This window comes from Plectropomus leopardus, chromosome 13, assembly GCF_008729295.1.
Source record: "Plectropomus leopardus isolate mb chromosome 13, YSFRI_Pleo_2.0, whole genome shotgun sequence".
Taxonomy (NCBI): Eukaryota; Metazoa; Chordata; class Actinopteri; order Perciformes; family Serranidae; genus Plectropomus; species Plectropomus leopardus.
Window position 1 is genome coordinate 28,597,343 of NC_056475.1, and position 25,212 is coordinate 28,622,554.

General features: G+C 38.8%; 1 protein-coding gene across 1 annotated transcript in view; it reads left to right on the forward strand.

Annotated features, from left to right (window-relative positions):
* dlg2 (discs, large homolog 2 (Drosophila)) overlaps positions 1 to 25,212 on the forward strand; it is a 229,408-nt gene that overhangs the window by 144,454 nt on the left and 59,742 nt on the right. Inside the window, 2 exon segments of the mRNA XM_042498711.1 lie at positions 22,793 to 22,846; positions 23,857 to 23,907. Of these exon segments, the coding sequence (XP_042354645.1) occupies positions 22,793 to 22,846; positions 23,857 to 23,907 (105 nt within the window).

The following is a 25,212-nucleotide window of genomic DNA, read 5'->3' on the forward strand; positions in this document are numbered from 1 at the left end:
CTCCAAAACAAACAGACCAGGTGATTAAAACCAGCAAAAAAACAGAATAGAGAGCAGTTTCGTGTTAAATCAGCATTTTTTTCTATGCTGTTTGGCATGTCAGAGACAGGCCGCTAGCCTCACTAATGCATACTCAGTTTTTTTTCTCTGACAACTTAAGATCTAGACGTTCAGGGATCCCTTCTTCTCCAAAACAAATGGACCCGGTGATTTTAACTGATTACAAACACCAAATTAAGCAGTTACAAATTTAAAAAAAAAATGCCCTTGTTGTGGAGGAGTTATTTATTATGGCTGATGTGAAAACACAAATGGCCCTGTCTAGAGCCAGTGTGTGGTTTGTCCAATCTGGGCTACTGTAGAAACATGGCGGTGCAACATGGACAAGGACTTGCTCCCTATGTAGATATAAACAGCTCATTCTAAGATAAAGCACAACAATTCTCAGGTGATTATACTCTAAATAAAACATATTTATTACGTTATGTTCCATTTTCTGCCAATATAGCCCCTCAGATCCTACACACTGCACCTTTTTGGGTAACGTTAAGTTATTTTAGAAACGTATTTATACCTTTGGCAGTACCTTTACGGCTGACTGGTTGATTCTTTCTGAAGCTAATATCACTTGTACTGTATGTGTGAACAGGTTGCCTTGGCTCTACATTGTTTTGTTTGTGTGGTGCTGTAATCAGCTCAGCCTGGACTAATGTGAGTGCATAGATGTTAATGCTGCTCACTGATAGCATATTTGAAATAGATCTAAGCCAGGGTGCAAGTGGCTGCTGTTAGCTCTGTACTCTTCCGGAAACATAACCTTTAGTACTGTACAAATGTATTTATTTTTTTTGTATACACCCAATATGGAATGATTTAAATTATTGTATCTTATTTGCTGCTGAGAAATTTTAAAAAAATCTATATATTCAAGCAGTGGATTAGACACTAGTTTGCCTCATTAATGCCTCATTAAAAATGTCTTTGCAGAAGAAATGTAATGTGTCTAATAGTTAATTTCGGCTTACTTCTACCTCTAACTGACTTAAGCCAAGCTACCACCATTGCCTGCATTACACAAACATTTTTTTTTAAGAATGTCACTGATCTAGATCATTTTGTAGGTATTTTAATATAAGTCTGTAGTTTTTACTTTATATTATGTATTGTGGTAGACTTTGCAGCAGCAGAATTTATTAGGTCATCAAGCAAAGTTGTCAGTGCAATTCTGACTAAAGTCATTTTTTTTCTGTTAGTAATATCTATGGGTAGAGAGCTGGATGATTTAAGACTGTGATCCAAAGCAACTTTGCTAAGGCTATAGAAATTGAAAAAAATGATGACAAGTAGGGAAAAGAAATAAAAACTAGAACAGAAATGCAGAGCATTCCATAAGTCGCTGTGTGTATCAAAGCCATCTGCAGCAGTTCGATGTCTTATTTAAACACTGTAAAATCAGTTAAATGGGAGTTATGGGGTTAAATGTCAGAGAATGACAGTTTTGTGGCATTTACAAGCTGCCAGATCAAAGGTTTTTAGTTTTTTGCCTTTGGGATCCCCAGTTCCAAATTTTGATTTCTGAGACACAGTGGAGTGTGTGTGTGCATGTGCGCATACATATGTGCATGTGTGTATGTATGTGTGTGTGTGTGTGTGTGTGTGTGTGTGTGTGTGTGTGTGCTTTAATAGATATGTGTATCAGATGATGCAGCATGACTCAGCTGATGTGTGTTGCAGTCATCTTACTTTGATCTACATCTTGCACTTATGCACAGCCAACATGATGGCCCCCATTTATTAAACATTTTTCAAAAAAAAAATTTAATTTTTTTTTGTCATATAAAATATTTAAATATTCACTACACATGCATACATTATATACAATTATTATTATTATTACGCACATGTACAAGCACTTGTGCTTCTATGTTCTTATATAAATGTTACATTTTATTTCCCTTGCTCCCCCTCATTGGACAGACATTACTATACGATTTGTTTGTGAAGAAACAAGAATACCAGTTAAATGCTGCTAGTTAGTGTGGCCTGTGGCTTGAAGCTGAACTGTAGGTGCCCCCATGTGGCAAGTTAGATGCATTGCATAAAATGAAGTGCATATTACTGTGCTAAGAAGACTGTTTCTTAAATAAGGTTTACTGAACTTTAAGTCCATAGGTTCACTATTAGATATATTACTTCCAATTACATTTAATAAATATCATTACATTTAGATTTTGTTGCCAATATAGTCAAATATATCATATGATTTGATATATGCAAGATATATCAACTATAACTGATGAGAGATTTTTTGGATGACAGTTAATGTATTTGCATGTGAATTATACACTTGAGGTTCAATGTGTAATTCTAAAAAACAATATTGTAATGTCAGGTAAAAAGGTCATTGTGTCTGGCATGGCTGCATGCATTTGCAATCTTGAAGATAAAATGAAGCACATCTCTTCACATTTTGATAAAAATGTTCTCAAAAAAGATCATTTGCGGGTAGTGAGACCCCTAGCTGGTTAATCATGCTTTTGCAAATGTCCTGTAATCTTACTCAATGAATGAAAAACAGGCCACATGTCGATAGCACGGGAGGGAAAAAATGGTCCATTAAAGAAATTCAAGAGTTCCCCTGTTCAGTGCAGACAAGATTGTGTTACTAAGCGACAGAGGCCTGACTGGCTGAGAGCTGTTCAGTCAAGTGGCACTGACACACTAAATGACTTGTCAGATTTTGATTGGCTCATCCCGAGTTTGTGTCAAGGGTCAAATGCTATCTGAGTGGAGTGACAGTGAAACTCACACACACGCCAAACACACATTTTTCTGAGAGCTCACAGTCAACACACACACACACACACACACACACACACACACGTAAGACAGAGGACATCAAGTAATATAATGTAAAAAACTAAAGTTAAGTCCATGATGGCTATGACAGCAGTAACTGAGGTCAAAACTTACAGAAGGCTGCTTGTAGGCTTGGGTGATATGTCATGTTTTATACCTTCCTGAAATTTTACTGGGGTGTAGGCACAATAGAAACCTATTAAATGTAAAGAAAAGTAATATTTTCACATCTGCTTTCCTTATTAAACCGAGAAATACAACTGTACACCTTTTAAATTCAACTTGATCTCAATCACAGAAGACTGACAACACTTAATTGTCTTGTAAACTCATCATAAAACATACTTTATCCAAAGTCAAGAGAAACAAAATAAAACTCAGCTAAAGCATCTTGATTACTCTTGCTTTTAATCAAGAGAGTCCACTGTTCCAACAATCACTAACTGCAGTTTGGTCCAAATAAATCCTTAATTGATCAGTCTTGATGTAAAAAACATGCAGTTATTGCCCGTTGCTGGTTGCCAGCTGTTTACAGTCCTGTATTTTCTCCCTCCACCACTAGGTGTTGCGGTGTCTTACAGCCCAGCTGCCTGTTCCATCAGTAGAGAATGGAGATTGAGCTCTGGTGGTGCATGCTGTGCACTACATACAGTACAATGACTTAAATAGAAAGAGAAGCGCCTGTAATTATGACATTATTGAAAAACATACTTTGGGGATTTCTAAATATCCTGGTATACCATAACACCGTGACACAGCCCAAGCCTAGCTGTTTTTAGACTGGTGCAAATGTGAGACAGGGTCTGCCCCACAGATATTAGTAATTAGGCCTTTTTTTAAAAAATGCTGATAGGCTTTAGAAACACCCCACCCTTGTTGGCTGATAGTAGGTACAATCACCATTGTGTGTTGGATCTTAAATTTCCAGATAAAAAAAATCTACACTTGCTGCACATGTGCTTCCATAATATCATTTGTTAGTCAATATTCAGTGTATTTATTGGCGGTTTTTTTTTCTGTGGATTATTTAGTGAAGACATCGCAAGTTACATCACTACATCATCAAATGCTCACATTGTTGTGACAACTTAGAATAATAATAGACATGAAGAGTTCTCAGCTCCTAGTGATGGTGACATATGTGGCAGTCTCAAGGCTTTTTTATGTAGGACTATCTTTGTTTAGATACAAGGGTTATATTTATAAGGATGATATTTTTTTAGATGCTTAGCAACCACATTGCATTTGTCTTCATTTACAAAGACTACAGGTAAAATGGAAGGAGAGCAGCTGGGCTGAAAATTGCATGTTTGGTCTGATACAATACGTATTTTTAGATGCTGAGATGCAAAATGTGGTCGGGGAGAATGGGAATTCATACAAATAAGGGCTGCATCTGATTTATTACTGCTGACTGACCTCTGCAGCCGAGGAAACTGTGTCAAAACTTTAATGTCTGGGTAAAGCAGGTGGAAAATCTGCGTAATTTTATCAGACACAGGTGGAGAGAGACTGTAGCCTCTAAAAGAAAACAGTAATGCATCGTCTTAATTGTTAAGACGTCCAACCATCCTTTCGTCCATCCATCTATCAATCCATCCATCCATCCATTTTATTACGCTTACCGTGGGACCGAGTTGCAGTAGCAGTCAGTTTAGGCAAGGTATTCCAGATGTTCCTCTTCCTAGCAACATTTTCCAGCTTCTCCTGGGGGATTCCAAGACTTTGCCGGGCCAGATGAGGTATATAATCTCTCCAGTGCATTTTGGGTTTACCCCAGGGTCTCTAACCAGTTGAATAAGCAAGGAAAATGGGAGGCTCCAAGAATACATCCATCTCAACTGGGAGAGAAGGAGTAGCAGCTCTACTTGGACCTCCCTCCAGGTGTCTGAGCTCCCCACCCCATCTTTTAGGCTGGGCCCAACCACCTCATTTCATCCTCCTGTATCCACAGACTCATTATTTTGGTCAAAAATGGTCTTGACCATAGAGGGTGAGGGTGAGGAAAGTAACTCTCCTATCAAAGAGGAGAGTTTTGTGGCAGAGACACATGGCATCGAACTTGGAGGTGCAGACTCTTATCCTGACTGCTTCATACTGGATAGTAATAAGAAGTAATACATCTACCTTGTACCTTTTTCCTTGATACAAACTGCATACTGGAGGTCGATTAAATCGATGAAATAATCAATAGATTAATCGATAAAAAAATAAACTTTAGGTGCAGCCCTACTTCATTCCCTGGCTTCACTTTTTGATCCTTTCCATGAATCTAACATACAGAATCTTGCTGAGAGACAACCATGGCAACACCTACCGAAAGCATTTTTGACATGATAAGGCACAGTGCAGGGTTGAAAAATCAGTCTTTGGCTTTGGGTGAGCTGGTATCAAGTTCATCAAGATGAATATTAGGTAAAAATCTCAGATTATAGTATATATTCTTTGGAGAGGCAGGAATTAAATTGTGACCGTGTTATCTGACTCACTTTGTTTGTTGTAGTGTGTAACACACCTATAGATAGCATCAGTCCATGCACTGAGGAGGATGGGGAGTGTAAACAAGGCTAACAGATTTCTGCATGACTCACTAAAAGAGCACCTGACTCTACACTGGTCTGTGAGCAGATTTCGGAAGCAAAATAAATTACTGTAAGAGATGAATAAATTCATGAATTTGTTCCACACACTATAAATACAAACACACCACGAAAAAAAAAAAAAAACTTAATCCTACCCTGATTCCCAGACCTCCTGCATCCCAACATCAACCAGCTGCTTATCTGTTCTTAGCTTACAGCACCTTGGGTATTTCTTAGAAATAACCTCAGCCTTTAATAACATGGATGTGATATCATGAGCTACATATTTTAATTTTGGCCTCCATTTGGGAGCTAACATTATCTAACATATTCCCTCACTGTACACAACAAAGACATAAAGTATAACAGCTTGAAAATGTCTTTTCTCAGATTGTTGGTTTAGATTTCTCAAGAAATAATAATTCCCCCCTGGTTTATATTTATGTTTTAGGAGGGAACCATTTTTTCCAGGGGTCATATTGAAATGTTTATATTAAAGTGGTGGTGACTCATCTTCATCACGAAACGACTGTAGGTAATGTGTGTTGATCTGTAGTGACTTGAAGATGACTTTTTTTGGCTCAGTGCTGGTGATAGGCGTGGCCAGAGGCATTATGTTTTCAAATTAAGCACAAACATCCACTTGCACTCAAGGATGAACTGATTATATTGTGGTGGTCATAGATCAAGGTAAAAGTGAATCTGCATTCGCCTCATTCTTGTGAAAGCAATATCTCAAGAACACAGAGGGAATTTCCTCACATCTGACAGAAAGATTCACTTGGACTCAACTACGAGCTGATTAGAATTTGGTTTTTGAAGGTCAAGGTCACTGGGACTTTGCATCTGTTTTATTGTTGTGAACACAATATCTAAAGATGGTCTTGAGGGAATTTATCAAATTTGGCACAAATGTCCACTTGGACATATTTGAGACATTTGACTGAAAAATGGGCTGATTAAAATCTGGTGGTTGAAGGTAAAGGACAAAGGTCATGGTGACCTCATAAAACATGTTTATTGCCAAGAATTAATATGCTTAAATTTCACAGAAACATTTAATATGATATAATGATGAAGTTGTGACATTTTATATCCAAGAGGTCAAAGGTCAACTGTGATGTCATAGTATTCTGGAAAAGCACTTTTCTGGCCATTACTCAGCATCATATCTCAGGAACAGAAGGGTGAAACATTTGCTCAGATACTGATTTGGTGACACTAATTTTGGGTGCCCACCGTGAAACTGCAGATTGTAGAGATTTTCTGTGCTCCCAGGAGGAAGATGTGTATGAAGTGTCCATGTTTTTCGCAGACATGGATGTAAACTGCAACTTGGATGGTGCATGAAGGCATACAACTGTGTGACATGATTCTTATTTTTAAAATTAGATTTCTGGCTTGTTTGTTTTTTTACAAAGCTATGATTTCCATCTGATTCGTCCACCGGCATTTCAAGACAGATGCCGATGATTCGGGATCTACATGTTCCTGATAAATGTCAATAAAAGGTCATGGATCCCAAAGTGCCGCTAAACCTCTAAACACTGCATGTTTCTTTAATGTTGGATAATGTTGTAGATATGAAATCTAAAGGTCACACTGTGTTTTGACAGTTGGTTATGACTCAGCCGCTAACACTGACCATCCTCCATCTTCAAATGGGGATCAGATCAAGAGGACAGCAATGCAGGGAAGCAACAACATCCCATCATGATAAAATTAGGCATGTGGGCAACCCTGAAAACACATGGATGAGTGAAGGGGGGTGAAATGGCAGCTGAGCTGAGAGGTCTGTGTTTGTTGATTTGTGCGGTTTTTTTTCTAACTGACCAACCATCCATCCAACCGTGCCCCCTGCTGCCCACACACGCTCCTCATCTCTTGTTACAACATCACATACACACACACACACACACACACACACTCACTCACTCAGGCTGCCCACTGACGCTCTTTCTCCTACGAGGGCATGCTGTTCGCTGCCTCAGTCAGCTCTGATGAGGTATTATTCTCCATCACTGGCTGTTTTGTGGCTGTCGCCTCTGGGAGATAGAATGGATAATGATAACGCCCACACACATGCTAAAGCCTCACAGAGCAGACCATGTGATAGCAGGGCTGTGTGCGGGGGGAAAAACGAGGTATATCTCCATAGCGGAACCCATCTGTATCACAGTGTGGAGGGCTGCCATGGTGACATCATCTCCACATGAGAATTCAGACAACACATAATAGGGCATACAGCTTGTTTTATTTTCTAACATCACAGGTAGTGTTGATGCTAAAGCTGGATGTTTTAGAATCAGCTGCTTGCAGCTAAACACCCTGAGAGCCTAATTCCATCTGACTGAGGAAGTTGGGGGGGAGGTGGAAGTCAAGAAATGCAGTTTCTGATCAGATTGAATTAGCATGCCTCCAGTAATGCCTAACAAGACGTGCTTTCGTTTCGCTGTGCTCCTCAGCTGCGAGGTTGGGTTTTGAAGGTTTGGATCAATGTGAGGATCAGTGGCTTGTGGGATTGTTTGCACTCCTACCCTCTTCCTGTTTGGTTCTCTGTGTTTCTGAATCATTGGAGAAACAGATCTAGAGAGAAAGGAAGGAAATATTGAATACATTGTGGCACACAACATAAAGTCTTGCTCATATAAAAGGCCTTTCCCTGGATGTGGCTGATATTTTGTTTGCTCTCTAAGACTTGTTTTGGAAGGCGGCACAGGGCTCTTAAATGTAGCTCTTAAATATGTTAATGTAAACGTTAGTTTGCCTTTTTTTATGATAACTGTGTTAGCAACTATGCTGTAGTTACCCATATATTCATCCTGTTCTCAATAAACCTCTGACTTTATCTCAAGAGCCCTGCATTCATTCACCATATGAATGTAGGGCAATGTTTTTTCCCTACATGTAACCACCCGTGCATTCATAGCCTAATCCTAATCATGTCCTTGTGTTTACATCCCGGGGTAAATTGCGCCATCCCAGAACATCAAGTGCAGATGCAGGAGTAAACCTTGAGCATAACATGTAGATACAAAAGTTCTCTGACAAAGCAGCAATATGTCAATTTGGGAAGAGAACATGTTGACATGTCTGCATCCAGCAGACACAGAACAACATTATCAGTAATAGAGCATCCCAGGAATGAGTCCCATTCCTGGGGTGCCCCTTGCTGGGGTTTTTTACACCGATTTAGCATGTTGAGGCAGCGACAGTGGAGCCTGTCAGTGAATTAAATCAATCTGATTTATAGGGAATTGTAAAGTTTACTCAAAATATAGCACTTATTAACTTAAAAATGACAAGTGAAATGGCCTTTGTCTTTCTAAATGTTAGCAGCTTCAGTAAACCAAGTTGGTCTGATTTAACTTGATCATTACCAAGAGGATTTTGTCAATATATGATATGGATATAAAGTAAACATAAATTAAGACTGTTTCTTAGAGTTTTTGAAGGTAAAATCAACTTGACAGATTTTACAGTGTAGCAAGTAGTGTATAGTGGGTTTATTAGAGCTTTTGAAAACTGACAACAGCTCTCTGTTGCTGCAGGAAGTGAAGCTGGTAAGAGGTGAGTTTGCAGGCTGTGACACAAAAACAGTGAGCTACACTGTAAAATCTGACAAGTTGATTTTACTTTAAAAAAAACCTAGGAAACTGATTGCCTTAAAATGCATACAACTATTAGTCTTATATGTTTACATTATTGAAGAGTTTACTTAAAATGTTGTCACATTTTCTTAATTTTGTAAAGTTGTTGGAAGTTAAAACTGACTGACTTTAAGTAAAGAAGCCTTCCCAAGTTTTAGCAACTTCAGTAAACCATGTTAACCAAGTTTGCTGCACTCTTTATTTGTATTCTGCTGGTTGCACACTGTATTTGTATTTACATGTTAACAAAACAGAACTTGCAGGTCGGCTAACTTCATCACTGTTAAGTTAGATCAGACTAACTAACTAAAAAATAACTAATTTCAACTGTCATTTTTAATCGGTTAAAACTTCACAAAATTAAGTAAATATAGTTTAATTTGACCCGGCCATTTTACATCGTCAGTGATCCATTGTTAATATTAAAAACATTAATTTCTGCAGAACTGTTGTCACAAAGCTTTGTTTCTCAAAACAATTGAATTGAACAATTGAGTGAATTCTTGAGGAATTTCTTCTTCTCCCTCGTCTCACTGACCCTTCAGATGCAGCCCCAGTGGCAGCCTCGGGATTTGTAGTTAAAACTCCTGTTGCCTCCATGTCCCAGCAGCACCCACCGTGAATTGTTTGTGCCTGGAGGTGCGGATGCTGTCAAGTAGCACTGCCAGTTGAGTCATTTATTGACAGAGGGCTGGCAGCCAACGCACAGACAACTCTCTCTCTCTCTCTCTCTCTCTCTCTCTCTCTCTCTCTCTCTCTCCTGCTCTTCTTATCTGCCTCTCCTCTTCCCATCATTCTCTTATTCATCTCCCTCTTCCTCCCTCCTCTTTCACCCCATTCTGCCCTCCTTCAGCTCTCCCCCCTCCCTCTCACTCCATTTCACTTTCATCGAGTATCTCTCTCTGTCTCTCTCTTCCCTTATCCTCCCTCCCCTTTCTCCCTCTCTCTCATTTATCGTTCTTCCACTCCAGAAGCTCTGACACACACATTGTCACACACACACACACACACACACACACACACACACACACACACCCTATGTAGCCTGTGCAGCTACAGCAGCCAGCCAGTCTCTTCATTCATCATTCATTTTGCCGGAGCGAGCGACTCGTACATCAGGCAGGAGCGTGTCTAGTGTTTGATGACTTGGAGCAGTGAAGCTACAGAAGAGGAACAAAAAGAAGACAAAGTGTTAAAGTGAGCTGAGGTTGGTGTTGCGTGGCGGCAGCATGACTGCTTACCTGAGCAAACAGCAGAGTTGCTTTGCGGACCTGGATGGAAGGGGGGACTGTGGGGAGGTGCCGTGCTCCTTCAGCTTGCATCATCAGCACCCCAACAGTCACCACCATCAGCACCCATGCCAGCGCTACCATTACGGATCTGTCCCTGGCGGTGCCACCTTACCCCGCAGGGGGGGCCGGATGGCGGCCTGGCATTTGGACAGCATGTCCTCCAGGAGCCCCAGCCGCTTGGCAGCAGTAAGAGCCAAAGGGGGGAGTTGTGACCTGTGGCCCCCTGAGTGTGGTTGTGTCCAGAGCTGGCAGGAGCCCTATCAGGTAAAAGTGTGCTGCTATTAAAGCTTTTATCAGCATGTGTCCATTAGAGACACATTAGGACTCTGCTCATGACTTTCGTAGTTTAACCTGGATTGACATCACTTTTCTTATGCTATGTCCAGACCTTTATAAGTAGTTAAACCTTCAAAATCTGAGCAAAGTGGTTTGCTTTCTTTTAAAAACATGGGGAAAAGGCAGTGAGTAACTTGGCAGACAACTGTTCTGCAAATTGCAAGAAATTAGTAGATTTTGTAAATGAGTTTTAAAGAAGCTAGGAAAAATGTCAAAAAAATACATTTATTATTATCCTAATTATATATATTTAATTTTACACAATTATTTTACATTTTCAAGCACTTTTTTTAGGTCATTTCCTTTTTGTTTGTTTACTTTTTTAACTTTTATTTGCTTTCTTTTTTTCTAATTATTAAGTTATTATGTTTTGCTAATATTTTTTTTATCTTTTCTATCTCCTTAAATTATAATTTTATTGTTGCAGTTTTACACAAATATGTGATTTATCATAATTAGCTAGAATGGCGTATGGGGATGATAATGTTTGTAAAATGTTATGACCTGGTGTTTTGTACATGCACTTCTTGTACTTATTCACATCAAAGTCTGTCATTATTTTTTTTGTTCCACCTACCTGAGTGGAAAAAAAGCAATTTTGCTAAATTCTGGTACAGTGCATCTCTCCTGGTTGTTTTATGAGGTTAATATTTTATTGTGCACTGTCCCGATTACATTTAATGTTGCTCAGTTCTCAAAGGGTTAAGTGAAGGTAAATTATGTCATGGGAGATTTTTGTAGCGGCACTTTTTATTGAATTAAACAAATGTTGGACTAATCCATCACTTTGTCAATGGCAGTTTTGACTTATATTGTTGCAATATAATGGACTGTCAGAAACTACAGTTTATGGGGGGTTTTCCTTTCATGGCAGTTATATAAACGTGATTTACACATAGTGTCAGATTTTAATTTGAGGTTTCAAACCTGAGTGTAATCACAGAGGAGAAATGAGATCAGTAGTTTGAGGGAAGATGCCAGACGTTCCTGTTCAGGCTTGTTTTGTTGACTTGATAACCTCAATGACGGTCTCGTATTTTGTCTTTCTTTAGCATTGAAGCTAGGTTTCTGTTGCTCAATGTCAAATTCCATCCAGGGATCAGTTGTGAGAGTTGTAGTGTGTGGCACTGTTGTGTTGTTCCTCAAAAGTGGTGACTTAAAGCAATGTATCAGTGACAGATTAGAGAGCTTCCACCTCAGTTTTCTGTGACTGGACTAACATTTAGTGGAAGACACCTTAAATTGTGCATCTTATTTTGAGCTGACTGTTTCACATTGTTTAGTCAGCGAATGTCAAGGATTTGGACAAAGAAATAACCCCATGACACAAGACTTAAATGTAACTAAAAACTTGTGTTTTCAAAGGAAACAACATGGACAGCAATTTAAAATGTGGTTAGGAATTCCAGTTAGCAGCATGTGTTAGTGTTTGAAAGAGGTCAGAGACTGGATCAGGGATGCACCAGTTACAAAACCTGCAATATAAAATCAAAAAATCAAAGCACACAGATGGTTATTATGCATACACCCAGTGGTCTCCAAATATGGGAATAATCTGGGAAATTTGGTAGCACTGATTGATTTCAAAGTCGACTGCCTCTGTCATGTGTGCATCTGATCAGAAATCAGAATAATGAACCAAGCTGGTAATTTGCATCTGATTGCCAGAGCGGAATTATTTGTTGAGAAGACAGAGATGGAAGATTCTTCAGTAATGTGGGTAGAAATCGAGGCACTATTTTTGGATGTTTTGCCAACAGACATTAAATGAAATGCTTAGTGGGTCGTCAGTGGCAAGGATCTTTCACACATTTCTGTTTGGCTATGCCCTTTTGCAGATTGACGAGTGATTGCATTTTTAAAAATTAGCATTGCAAACTTTAGACACCTTCAGCATTAACTTTCCTTCAAAATTTCTACACTCCATGATATTCTCTCACCTAGTCTATTGCAGCCACCCTTAAGCCCCTCTACTCCATCTATAGAAAATCTCTACACAGTTTAGACAAAAAACAGTAGCACCACTCTAATGTATCTCTTTAGCCTCAAAATTTTACATGTTTTTCTGTCATAAAGAGCGAGTTTATAAAAATATTCACATCTGTGTCGTCCCTACAAGGTCCACAAAAGTTGAACAGAACTCCCTCCCACTCCATATATGCACTCCTCCAGATTTTTATCTTTTCTCCATGGTACTAAAAAGGTGGAATCAAGAAGGTAATCACCAAATTTAATTTGTGAGCTGTTATTAATTAAGCAGTATAATAGCACATCCATCTGCGTCAGTATTTTCTAAGGCTTGTTGTATGTATTGTATATTTATTGTAATATTGTTTGTACTGAATATTTGTTATTGGACAACACAAACTGTCAAATAGCCTTGTTGCTAAGTAAATTAAATAATAGCCTTACTGGATCTTCTCCAGTTGCAATTTTAGGCATCTACAGCCACTACTTTGTAGTTTATTTATGCAGTTTAGGAAATGATTAAAAGAAGAATTCATAAGTTAACATTACGGCCCACCTTCAACAGTTTTTTTTTTCTAAGGTTATTCTTGATGGATATGTTTTGGGTTTGTTTTTTATAAACAAAGGATCTCTTCTATGGTTTTTTTGTTTGTTTTATTTAATAAGGTATCATTACTAAGCAATATAGAGAGCAGGACATTTTACAGTTCAGTTTACAGTAAAATTTTCCCTTTACCTTTTTGGGTGCCTGATAAAGATCGAACTGTGATTTTCAGAATAATATGGGCCCATGCAGTTTTATTTGAAGTAGCTCCAGGTAGCATAAACAGCAGCAAATTCAAAATCAAGAGAAAAGCGCCAGCTCTCATGGCAGCCATGACGACACAGTGTCCATTGCTATAATAACTGTGTGGATGTCTGGGTCTAAGACCCAAAGAGCAGGATTTTCCTTATTATTGACATAACTGTTAATATTTTATGTGAGTGTATGGAGGACACTGTTTTACTCTTAATTACCTTTCAGGAACTTTCTGTAATGACACATTGGCTGTAACTGTGTAAAAATGTCTCAAAGCTGTAAAACATCAGTTATGCACAGAGCAACATGGAGCTGTATTTTCAGATGAGATGAAATCGTAGCGTTAATGACTGATCAGCTAGTGTTATCCTTTAGGAATTACACATATACAAAGCTGATGTGCAAAAGCGAATCATGATTGCGGGTTTAATTGCTGGGATGTGATGTGTGTAGTGTTTTTGCAACCATAGCACGAGCCAAATTACCTGAGGCAAGGCCAGTGGGATGAAATGGGAGGCCATCCATCATGGAGCTGAGGGAGAGGGATGGCAGAGAGATTGCAAAGAGGAGGTGGGGTGGGGGGGCGTTACCTGTTCTGTAGTTATTGCACTGCCTCTGAAATGTGGGGAGCTGGACGATGACTTTAGGCTGGAACACAGGGACTTTATGCAGAGAGGAGGAGATGGACTGCCTGTTGTTGTAAATTGTAAAGGCATATTTTTAATGGAAATGGCACATTTGAAAGTTTAAAGATAAAGTTCAAATTTCACAAAAGTGGGGTTGTATGGGGTACTTACTCATAGACAGTATATCACAAACAGTTGATGTCAGTTGGTGCACCTATATTGTGGAGAAACAGGGTGGGGACTGAAACATATGTGGCTCAGAGGTAGAGCGGGTTGTCTAATCAGAAGGTCAGTGGTTTGATCCCCGCTCCTCCAGGCAGCATGTCGAAGTATCCTTCGGCAAGATACTGGACCCAAATTGCTCCCAATGCCATGTCATCGGAGTGTGAGTGTGTGTGAATGGTTACTGAGTAGCAGGTGATACCTTGTACGGTACCCTCGGCCACCAGTGTGTGAATGTGTGTGTGAATGAGTGAATGTGACAATGTAGTGTGAAAGTGCTCTGAGTGGTCAATAAGACTAGAAAAGTGCTATACAAGTATAGCGTACAAGTAAACATAGCATCCACTTCAACTAATATTGATATTTTTTTGGTCGGGACTGTTTTTTTTGTTTTGTTTTTTTTTTTGATGGCTCCCATCTACAGCAGTATATTGCTCAGCCTTTGTGTTGAACTACGAGCTCCCTCTTTAAAGTAGGCACATGCCGACTGACATCTGCTGTATGTCAAATACTGATTATGGGTAAGTACCCCGTATAAAAAAGGGAAAATTTAAAAAATCTAAACCCTGTCTTTAATGTCAGAATCACTTTTGACTGAATTTAACCAGGTCTCATTAACCTTGTTAATGTCTGTCTCAAACACCAAAATCACTTGTCGTTCATTATTACTTTCCTTTGCTACAAATGAAGACATAAATGATGATTGAATATTGCCAATTACACCCTGAGGAAGCCATCAATATTATCTTTACTGGACAGAAATTTGGAGAAATGACCTTCCACTTTGAACTGAGTCACATTTCAAGTTCCTTGAGCTGAGCTCATCTGTCTCTTCGTCTTACTCTAAAGGATGCACATCTCACATTGTGTTGTGGACTATTTTTACATGAGATGGCGGTGAATTATTGATACACTCCCCTGTTTTCATGAGCCACTATACATAGAGTTACTGCTGAATTATTGAACCTCGACAAGAGCGCAAGACTCGACTGAAAAAACACTGTAACATCTCAAGTATGTGATAGTGCATTGCTGCTTTCTGCCGCTTGATGAGAGTTTTACACCTTCCTCATCATCCAGTTAGAGCTTTGTTGTGTTTTTTACAGCACAATATCAGAGTGAAACGTTTACAAGGTGACTAAATACAACACATTTCAGCGGCTGGTACTCAATGGGTTGGAACAGAAATGAGTCCACATGTTTGAGCTGAGTGTTTACTGGATGATATTCATGAGAAGTTAGCCATGTAGAAGAACGTCTGGCCTGAAACCATCGGAGAGCTGCCCCGATTATCAAAACCATTTGCATTCAGATTTTACTCAGTCTGCAGCTTTGAACTGTGCATGTTGTTATTTTTTCTTTGCAGGCAGAATTCTTATAATATTATTGCACAATAATATTATTACTGGTATAGTTTATAGCTCCATGAAAGCTTCTTAAAATATCATGCACGGTGTTGCCACGCGGCTGGCTTAATGTGTTGTTGGAGGCAGTCGATCACGTGGCGATGATAGGAAGCATGAACGAGAAGAGAAATGAGCCTAAGTGCAGTTAAGCGTGCCTTTTAAGTGCACAGTTGAGTGGCCATTAGCTCTCGGGGGTCTGTGTGTGCATACATGTGGATTCACAGTGGCATTCATGTTAGCTGATATTGGCTACTGTGGGGGCATAAGAGTGCACAGAAGTGAAACTGTATGAAGCCTTTAAGTAACTATGTATTTTAGCCTTTTTTTTTTGTTTGTCTTCAAACATTAAATGACCAGGATTTTATTTATTTATTTTTATTTTTTTTTTTAAATTTTTTAAGGAACTATGCTGTAGAATATTACCCTGGCACAATGCTGGCATGCCTTTCCACACTGTTGACCTGCACGACTGCTGGCGAACTGACAGGCAGAGGTCAACAGAATGCATCCAGTGACAGGACTAAGATTAATGACAAATCCTTCTGACCTACAATCAGATTATTTGAGCTTCCTGCTCTCCGGCATAATAGAGAAAGATTTGCTGTACGAGAGACTCTTTGTTTCTTGTTCTGCGTCTGTCTGCTGCAAGTGACTCTTTCTATCTAAGGAGGACAGTACGTGTCCTTTTTGGACACCACCTTCAACACTAAGAGGTAGTGCATGTCTATAAATCAATGTATGTGATCAAGGGTATAGGTTTGCATATGGATGCTACATGTCACTACCAATATGTTGGAAGGACAGAATGGCCTCTATATATTTGAGCGTACTTGGACAGTAAAAATCGTGTATTGATTTAGTTAGGACAATGCATTTAATTTTTCAATACGGGATGGTTTTACATAATACCTGATCAATTGTGCTTTCGGGGCGCCTATTAGCTCACCTGGTAGAGTGGGTGACCTATGTACAAAAGGCTTTGTCCTTGCTGCAGCAGCCACGGGTTTGATTCCACCCACTGCCCTTTGCTGCATATCATCCCCCCGCTCTCCTCCTTTCACGCTATGTGTCCTATCAAATAAAGGGAAAACCCCCACAAAATAATCTTAAAAAGAGGTATTCAGTATTAAGCTTCTGATGAAGAGCAGCACACAGACACTCAAACTTTGCCTCATTCAAAAAGACAATTTTTATAACATGAAGTTTTCTTAAAATGTATAACATTTTTCTTGACTCCTCAGACAACAAAGATTGTGGGGTACGCTGCTCCGAAGTTGTCAAATACCCCCACTTTTGCACTGATACCAATCTAAGATCCTGAAGCCAAAAGTCACTGGCCTTAGCTGAGGACGCGGCTGGATAGAGCTGGTCATGGTGTTAAATACACTGGCGGACAGCTGTAAGGCACATGCTGCATCTACATGATATGTGGACAGGCAGCTTCATTTGAGAACACCGCGAGATGGTTTCATGTTGAAACTTTGTTGGTAACAATGTAATATAAGAAGTGCAGAGTGCCTATTTAGGGATGGGTCCAACAACCCTCGGACTTTCATGCAGGAGTCCGGTGATCACTTCCTGTCTGAATGTAATGTTTTTTTTCTACACCTTACCATGTGCCTCTTTTGCCTAATCCTAACCATCTGTGCCTGCGTTTGTTGACGTCCTGACGTTTGTTTCCATTTGCTGTTGATGCCTAAACATAACCACGTGCAGTGTCATCCCACCAAGTGCTTGCCTTGACATCGAGGTAGCAGCATCCTGGAACATAAATAGCAAATGCAGAAGGATACCTAGAGTGTAATATGTAGATGTGAAAGTCCAATGCAGAGCAGCAATGTGTGACAACTGCAGATGAGAATTTTGTGTATTCTATTATATGTTTGATTGTCACTATGGCGTCTGATTTTTTTGTTGTTGTTTTTCTTTACATGAAAAAGACATTTGCACCATAAATTGGTTCATAAAAAAACAATTGGTGGGGACACGAGTTTTGGTGTCCCCACCAATTGTTTTTTGAATGTTGAAATGAAACCTACACTCTTTGAGAGTATTGTTAATTTTGGCAGTAAATGATAGTAAAATGATGACTTGGAGTTGAGTTAATTCTCAACGTGCTGTCCGCCCTCTCTTGCTCTCTCCTAAAAAAAAAAGCGGCTGGGAATTCATTTATACGATTAGTGTCCGTGCACGGCAAGCAGATGCGTCTTAATCCCTCTCATCATTACTCTCACAAAACACCATTTTCCTTCAATCACTTCCTGGCTGTGCTGTCCTGCACTGCCGGCCAACTGTAATCTTCCTTTGTGTCAAATTCACTGAGTCAGTCACAGTCCGTGTCGCTGTTTATCTCAGAGATGTTGCACACAATTCAGACTCTCTTTTTGAGTGAGTCAGAGAAATCTGATAATTCTCATGCATGTCAATGCTTCAGGATTAAGCTCGGAGATGCTGCGTTAGTGTCCCAAACACACAAACTGTGGACACTGTGACAATTAGACTCTATAATTGATTGTTGAAGTTAAATACAGTAACCCAATTAAATATGAACTGAATGCTTAATGTAATGCTTTTTATAGGACACAAAATGTCTTAAATTTGCTCTGCTGGTCAGAAATAAGACGGCTATAATTCATTAATGGGATTTTCTGTTTTAATCTTAAAATTATGTTTTTGTTGTGTTCATGGATTAGAGAGTAGGCCAGAACATTAACTGTGGTGATAGCAGACCTTTAGCAAAGCAAAAAAATAATGACAGAGGGACATTTAGAGAGTTTGTTCTGTCTTCTGTCATGTCCACTGAAAGGGGATACTTTGTGTCAAATATTCACTCTTATTTGAAACTAAATTGTCTTCACTAGCCTGCAGAATTACTGATACATTGATTTGAGCACACTTGAACATCAGACCAAGCATGAAAACCTGTTGATACACGTTTTTTAGTGATGGGCTTACTGCATTATTCATGTGCTTGAAAATGATGATAATTTGTAGTAATTTAACTTGTGTGTGTATTATTCTTACCAAAGACATTGGTAATGTCTCTGTCAGAGTAACTTTTTGTTGTAATTATTGGTTTTGTCTGTATTTTTTTTATTGTAGGAGCTGTTTATTAAGGGGCTTCTCACAAATCTGCTGTTAGTCAAAGCACGTCCAGCGTATGCATCCTTGGATTATTATTGAAGGCAAAAATAACTAATCAGTTCTTCTCTTATTTTAAATAAAGTAGAATGAAACTGTATTTTCAAATTGAGAAAAGTCATTTTGCCGAAGGTGCATAAAGGGCAGGAAAAATAAAAAACAGAACATTCATAAACCAAAATAAATACGATCCATAAAAGGAACCTTACTGGAGGAGAGCCATGTGTCTGCCGCCCATAGTCCCTAAGCAGACATCCTTCCTAAATAAAAATATTCCTCAAAAATCAGAAACACTTTCACCTGCACGTCACACATAAGAGCACTTAGCACACAAATTAAGAAAAGCTGAAAAAATGCATTTTATAGATAACAGATTAGTTTGAATTTGTTTTTGCTCATGCATTTTTTTATAGTTTGAGCATACCATAAATATATGAGTATGACTTAGTCAAATCAATTTTAATACATTTTATATAAACTCAACAGTTATTTATTAATTCAGATTAATTACAATTAAATATCATTTTAAGACTGACAGGTTCGCAGCAATGGAGAAATATAAGCATCAAAGGTCCAGTATTTAGGATTTTTTTCAGCAGAAATGGAATATGATATCCCTAACTATATTTTCGTGAGTATATGATCACCTGAAACCCACCTGGTTTTGGTTTTGTTGCCTTTGAATTTGCCGCTCATATCTACATATCGAGCAGGACCAGGAAGTCTGCCATGTTGTTCCTAGTTAGTTAATTATTCTATTGATACAAACATAAAATATTTGTCCTAACAATATATAAAAAGGCCATATATTCAATAAACTCATCAGTAAAAACAAGATAATTCAACTAACAACACAGAGTCCCATCCTTCTTTAGAGGCTTGCTGGTCCTCCAGTAGCACAAAACAGATCAATCACTTGTTTTAGACATGGCCCTTCGCATTTTGCTTGGTACATGGAAGAAGTTTCAGTTGGTTGCAGTGTGCGCCCTCACCACTAGATTTCCCTAAATCCTACACACTGGACCTTTAATGGCATAAGTATACTGAGAATTTATAACCTTTTTTCTTTTAAATAAAAACATAATTGCATGTCTTCAGGAACTACTAATATTAATCATTCCTACATGGTTTACAACAGAGCGGCTTTGTGTATGTGTCTCAATATGCGCACATTCTCAAGCACAAGAAAAAAATGATAAACTGCATTCTGGGCATAAAATAAGTATTCACATGGATTAAGCATGATGCTGAATCAAATCTTAAAATCTTAATCCCTTGCATTAATTCCATTTTATTCACCAAAATAATAATCTGCAAGTGATATAGAGACCGAGCCGGTCCTGGAGTATAGTCGGGTCATGGAACCAGTCATCTGTAGTGGTATGATAGCTGTGACGGAGACACGAGTGGACAGGCTGAGTCTCTTGCTGATGACATGTGCTGTCAGCGCACTGATGACCAAGCAAACCGTCTCGTCTTTCACAACGTCGTGTCAGTCAGCTGCACAGCAGGCACACAGTGTAAGGTACTGTGGCTCTACACACGAGCAGCTGTATAAATCTGGATGTGTAGAAACTACAACAATGTGAGAATCCTTTTAGCTCCTGACGCCACATGTAAAATTCCCCAGCCTTTGATTTGTGATGGGATTCAGTAATTGTTATAGATTCAAAGATCTTCAGTTATGTGGTGCTCTCATGTTCTGCACACAATATAATATACTACTTGATATGCATTACATTCTTTTTTTATTCTAATTTTTCACAGAGGGAAGATAAGCCCTTTCTTTTGTTTCTGTCTTTGTTTGTTTGACTTCTATTCATCTTGTGGGGACAAAATCAAAGGACACATTTCAAAAGAAGTTCCAAATACATCCTTGAGCATCAGCTTTTGAAGTCAGTCCCAACAGCCCACTCTCATTACCAGGTTGTCAAATTCACCTTGTCACGCCCCTTGGCATATGATATTGACACCCTTTAGGGTCTTAATGAGACACATCAGGTTTTCCGCTAACTCCAATGTAATCCCATCCATGGCAATACGTCAAACAGGACAAGACTTTCACCCAGGAGAATTATATTGATAATCGATTAATTGGTCGACAACAGTGCAAAAAGTGCCTAAACAGGCAGTTGCTTGAACATCCCTGAGCTGTCAAAATAATATTAAATTATAAATGATAACTACAAAATAAAATATGAAACATATAAAAAACTACATGTTGACAGCTTTTACAACATACCGCTACGTTTCCTTACTTTAAAACTACGATTATGATCAATTTTATCGATTCATTGTTGCAGCCCTAGTCCCATACCTCAGGCTCATTGTTTATGTACTGTAAGCTGAACTGGAAATGTTCGGTCACATCTCTCATGCTGTGGCCATAAATCAGAGTTCCTCTCATGGGAGCCCTGCCTTTAACCATCTGCTCATTTTCTACAGGCCATCAGGAGGAAGCATTTTGCCTTCACTGTGTGACATTGGTTTCATCTCAAACTACACAGTTTATGACTGCAATATTATTACCTGGAGATCAAATTTCCAATAAACAATACGGACTAGAGAGCGGTTCTGCAGAGCTGTAACAGGTGCAGAGGAAAGACATGCTGAACTGAAAGCTGTTAGTTGAATAGGCTCTGACAGTCTTACCATCGGTGTCGTTAAAATGTGGAAATATATCTTTCCCTGTCATTCACTGCACACCTCAACACAAGCTGCTGTGAATGAAACATAAATCCTGCAATCACAGTGTTCGCTTTAATGCATATTTTTCAACCCAAACCCCAGAAACGGTGTTGACATTGTACCCTCTCAATATTTAAAATGTGCACCCCCCACACCCCATCAAAAACAGGACTTTATTTTGACAGAATTAGGTAAATGGCAATAATTGATGCTGAAATTAGAGGTTTGATGCTTAAAACTATCTGGCAGGAGGACCCTCAAATAAACTGAAAATATACACATTAGAAAATCATAGTCATTTTTCTTCAAACAGGTGTTATGGGCAGGTAAAAAAGACTTTTTTGGGGTCAGTGTCCTAATATTTATGCTAAAAACATTTTGTTTATTTTATTTAAGGTGAACATTATTAGAAAAGTTCAAGTTTTAAGGAACATTCAAATGTAACACTCAAATGTTTTAAGATCCATTGCAAAATCCATTCATAGGTTACATATTTATCTGTAAAGCCTAACATATGGATTTGAAAAATGTAATCCAATTTTTTTTCTAAGAAAAAAAAAAACTACCTGACAAAAGTTCTTATTTTAATACTGCCACGTTGTAATTTTATCAGAGTTGTACAATGTATTTTTGTATTACAGTTTTCTTGTGTTTAAACTACAGTTATGTAAATATCGTTGTTTTAACATATTTTAACTTTAAAAGTTTTGTTTGGTCGAGTGCTTTACAAAATATTACTGGAAATTTAACACTGTTTTATTGTTTTCCTATTTACATTTTTTTTGATGAAATGATGTCACTGTTAAGATTCCGAACATTCCAACATACAGTGGACGTAGGAAACATTGATATTTGTGAAATGTGAGATGTAATATATTCTTAGTTTACAGAAACGTACAATGCCATTTTTTTTCCTTTTTTTTTTGGGTGACTGGGTTAAATAACTGCACTGCAGAAACTTACTACACACACTAATTTACTACGCGTGCACTCATCCCTCTCTCTTGTTAAACCCATTGAGCTATGATAACTGTATCAGAGTGCTGCGCATGAGCGGGGAGTATTTCAGCAAATGGAAGTCTGTTAAATTGTTGATGATACAGAGATCCACACACTTGTCCCCTGGATACATTTATGGAAAGTAGGACAGTGGTGGGCCCAGGCGTCTCCATCACTAAAAGTCTCCCTCTTTTCTCCCCCTTCTCTCTCTGTCTCTCTCACAGGCCAGCCCCGCCCCGATAATCGTCAACACAGACACTTTGGAGTCAGTTCCCTACGTGAGTTTGATTTATTTATTTATTTTTTTGTCTGTTTTTTAATGCACCTATTAGTCAGATCAGTACATTCAGAACACTTGAGTAGGAGCGCATTAAAATAATCCGTCTCCTCCTCTCTTTGCTGTGCTGCTGAGTTTGAGTTGTGTGGTGTATGAGTACATTTTGATCGTGTAACTTATCTTAGTAACAAATTAGGTTGCACTGCTGAATTATTGATGTTTTTTTCATGAATAAATGACACAAGACTTTCTGAAGACCTTCACCTCTCACACTTTTCACAGTTTTTTACATCAGAACACATGAACACTGGAGTGCAGCCAGAAGCTGAATAAATAACACATTGGGCTTCAGGAGATGGTGCATTTTTTTATTATAAAATTGTCACATTTGGTGCTTATGTTAACAGCTAAAAGATGCTTTTCTGATTTGTGAAGAAATGAGGACAGGAGCATCTGCCGCAGCCAGGGACTTTTTTTTTTTTTCCCTGCCAGAAAACATTACATTTAAGGACTTTGTTTATAAAATAAAATCTGCCTCTTTTACTGAACAGGTCTGGCTTGCTTCTACAGTCACATAAAGGTCTGATTATAACATCTGATGCCCAACTGGGAATATGATATGCAGCATCTCATACGCTGGTGTGCCACTCCTGTATGAATGCATAATGACGGAAGAGCTCACTGTTAATTAATCATCTCAGTGAAACGCAGGATGAGACTTAGTCCTCTGCAGCTAACCTCAATGCTGCAGAAATAGCAAATGTTTTTTACCCATCGCATTAGATTGTTTCCCTTGAGGTGACTCCTGTTTAGCACAGAAAGCACCAGTGGCCCTGAAGAATACCTTTCAGCCTCTGTTCAATTTAAGTATGTCGAGTTAGCCTTAGTCGAGAGCTAAACATCAGCCTTTATGAATATACTCCTGAAGTACAAATATTTAGCACCCCTGGCATGTGTTTTTTATTTTAAAGCATTGTTTGACATCTTGGTTATGTGTTTTCTTTTTCTCAGGTTAACGGCACAGAAATTGAATATGAGTTTGAAGAAATCACTCTAGAGCGGGTGAGTATATCACATCCCCCACAGACAATCTATGAGAACATGCCGCGGCAATGTGATAACACTGAAGTAGTGTCCTTAAGGCTTGAACATTTATTCATTTATTTACTTGGAATAAAACAAGAAGAAAACAAGAAAACTGCAAAAAATAAACCAACAACAATAAAACTATGAATGACAATAATTAGTACAATAACAAAAAGTAGCCTCGCTAAATCAAAACAGTAAAACATTTGATAACATTTGTTCCAAGAACAGCATGAACAGTGATTGAGAAAATGAAATGGCCGAAAGAGTTCCTGACACACCAAGCTGATTGAACCATTTGCGGTTCAATCGGACTTGCGAAGTCCACTTCAAAGTGGCAATATGTGCCAATATGTGATTTGGGATGAGAACGTTGAGCATTTCAATCATCATGAGGCCTACATTGAACATGGCTTATACATAGTTCTAATGTCAAATTTACACCTCCACTTTTAGATTTGGGTGGAAGGGGATTTGACTTGAAAATGAACTCATTCAGATTTTTGATATAAAGTCAAACAGCATGAAAAAACTTTATTCCTCTCAACTTTAAAAAATGATTTGTGCGCTAAAGCATATGTTGCATAAAAAGATGGAACTATCAGCAAAGTGGATGCTAACAGGCGCAGAGGGGAAGCAGTTTTGACCTCTTCAATACAATGAGGAGCAGAGAAAAAGCCAAAACCAACAGCAAAGGTTATCGCAGCAACCAGTCATCACTGAGAGCACTGTGTCTCCAGAGAGATAAGATTTAATAGACAGTAGTCAGCCTCCATCCATACTCCAGACCTCCATATTTATCACCAGCCATCGGATGATGGCCGAAACCATCTTTTGTAGTCTCTGAGCATAGACAGGTCTGCGTCTGGTCCTTTCAAGTAGTCGCCATGGAGAGCTGAGCTGTGTTTTTCGATTCAGCGTTGCAGGCAGCGAGGTCCTGTGGGGACACTCAGTGGGTTTTGTAATCAAGAGAAGTTGCTATTCCCATCAGCGCACAGCGTAATCAAAGCTTGACTTTCATTTTGTGAGTGGGCATCCAGGGGATTTTATTTGCAGAGCCGACAAAGTCTTCTGTGAAAGACAAGGTGTGACCCGCTGCCTTATAAATACAGTATTTCATAGTAAACCATTATAATAAAGAGCCAGGTTAACTCAGGACAGAGGCTGTGATCGGGACTCACGGCGGGATGCCAGAGCCATTTTTTGCGGATCACTCTGTAATCATCCTGAGAGCAGTGACACTACAGAGCCATACTGTTCAATCATGCGTCAACTTTTAAA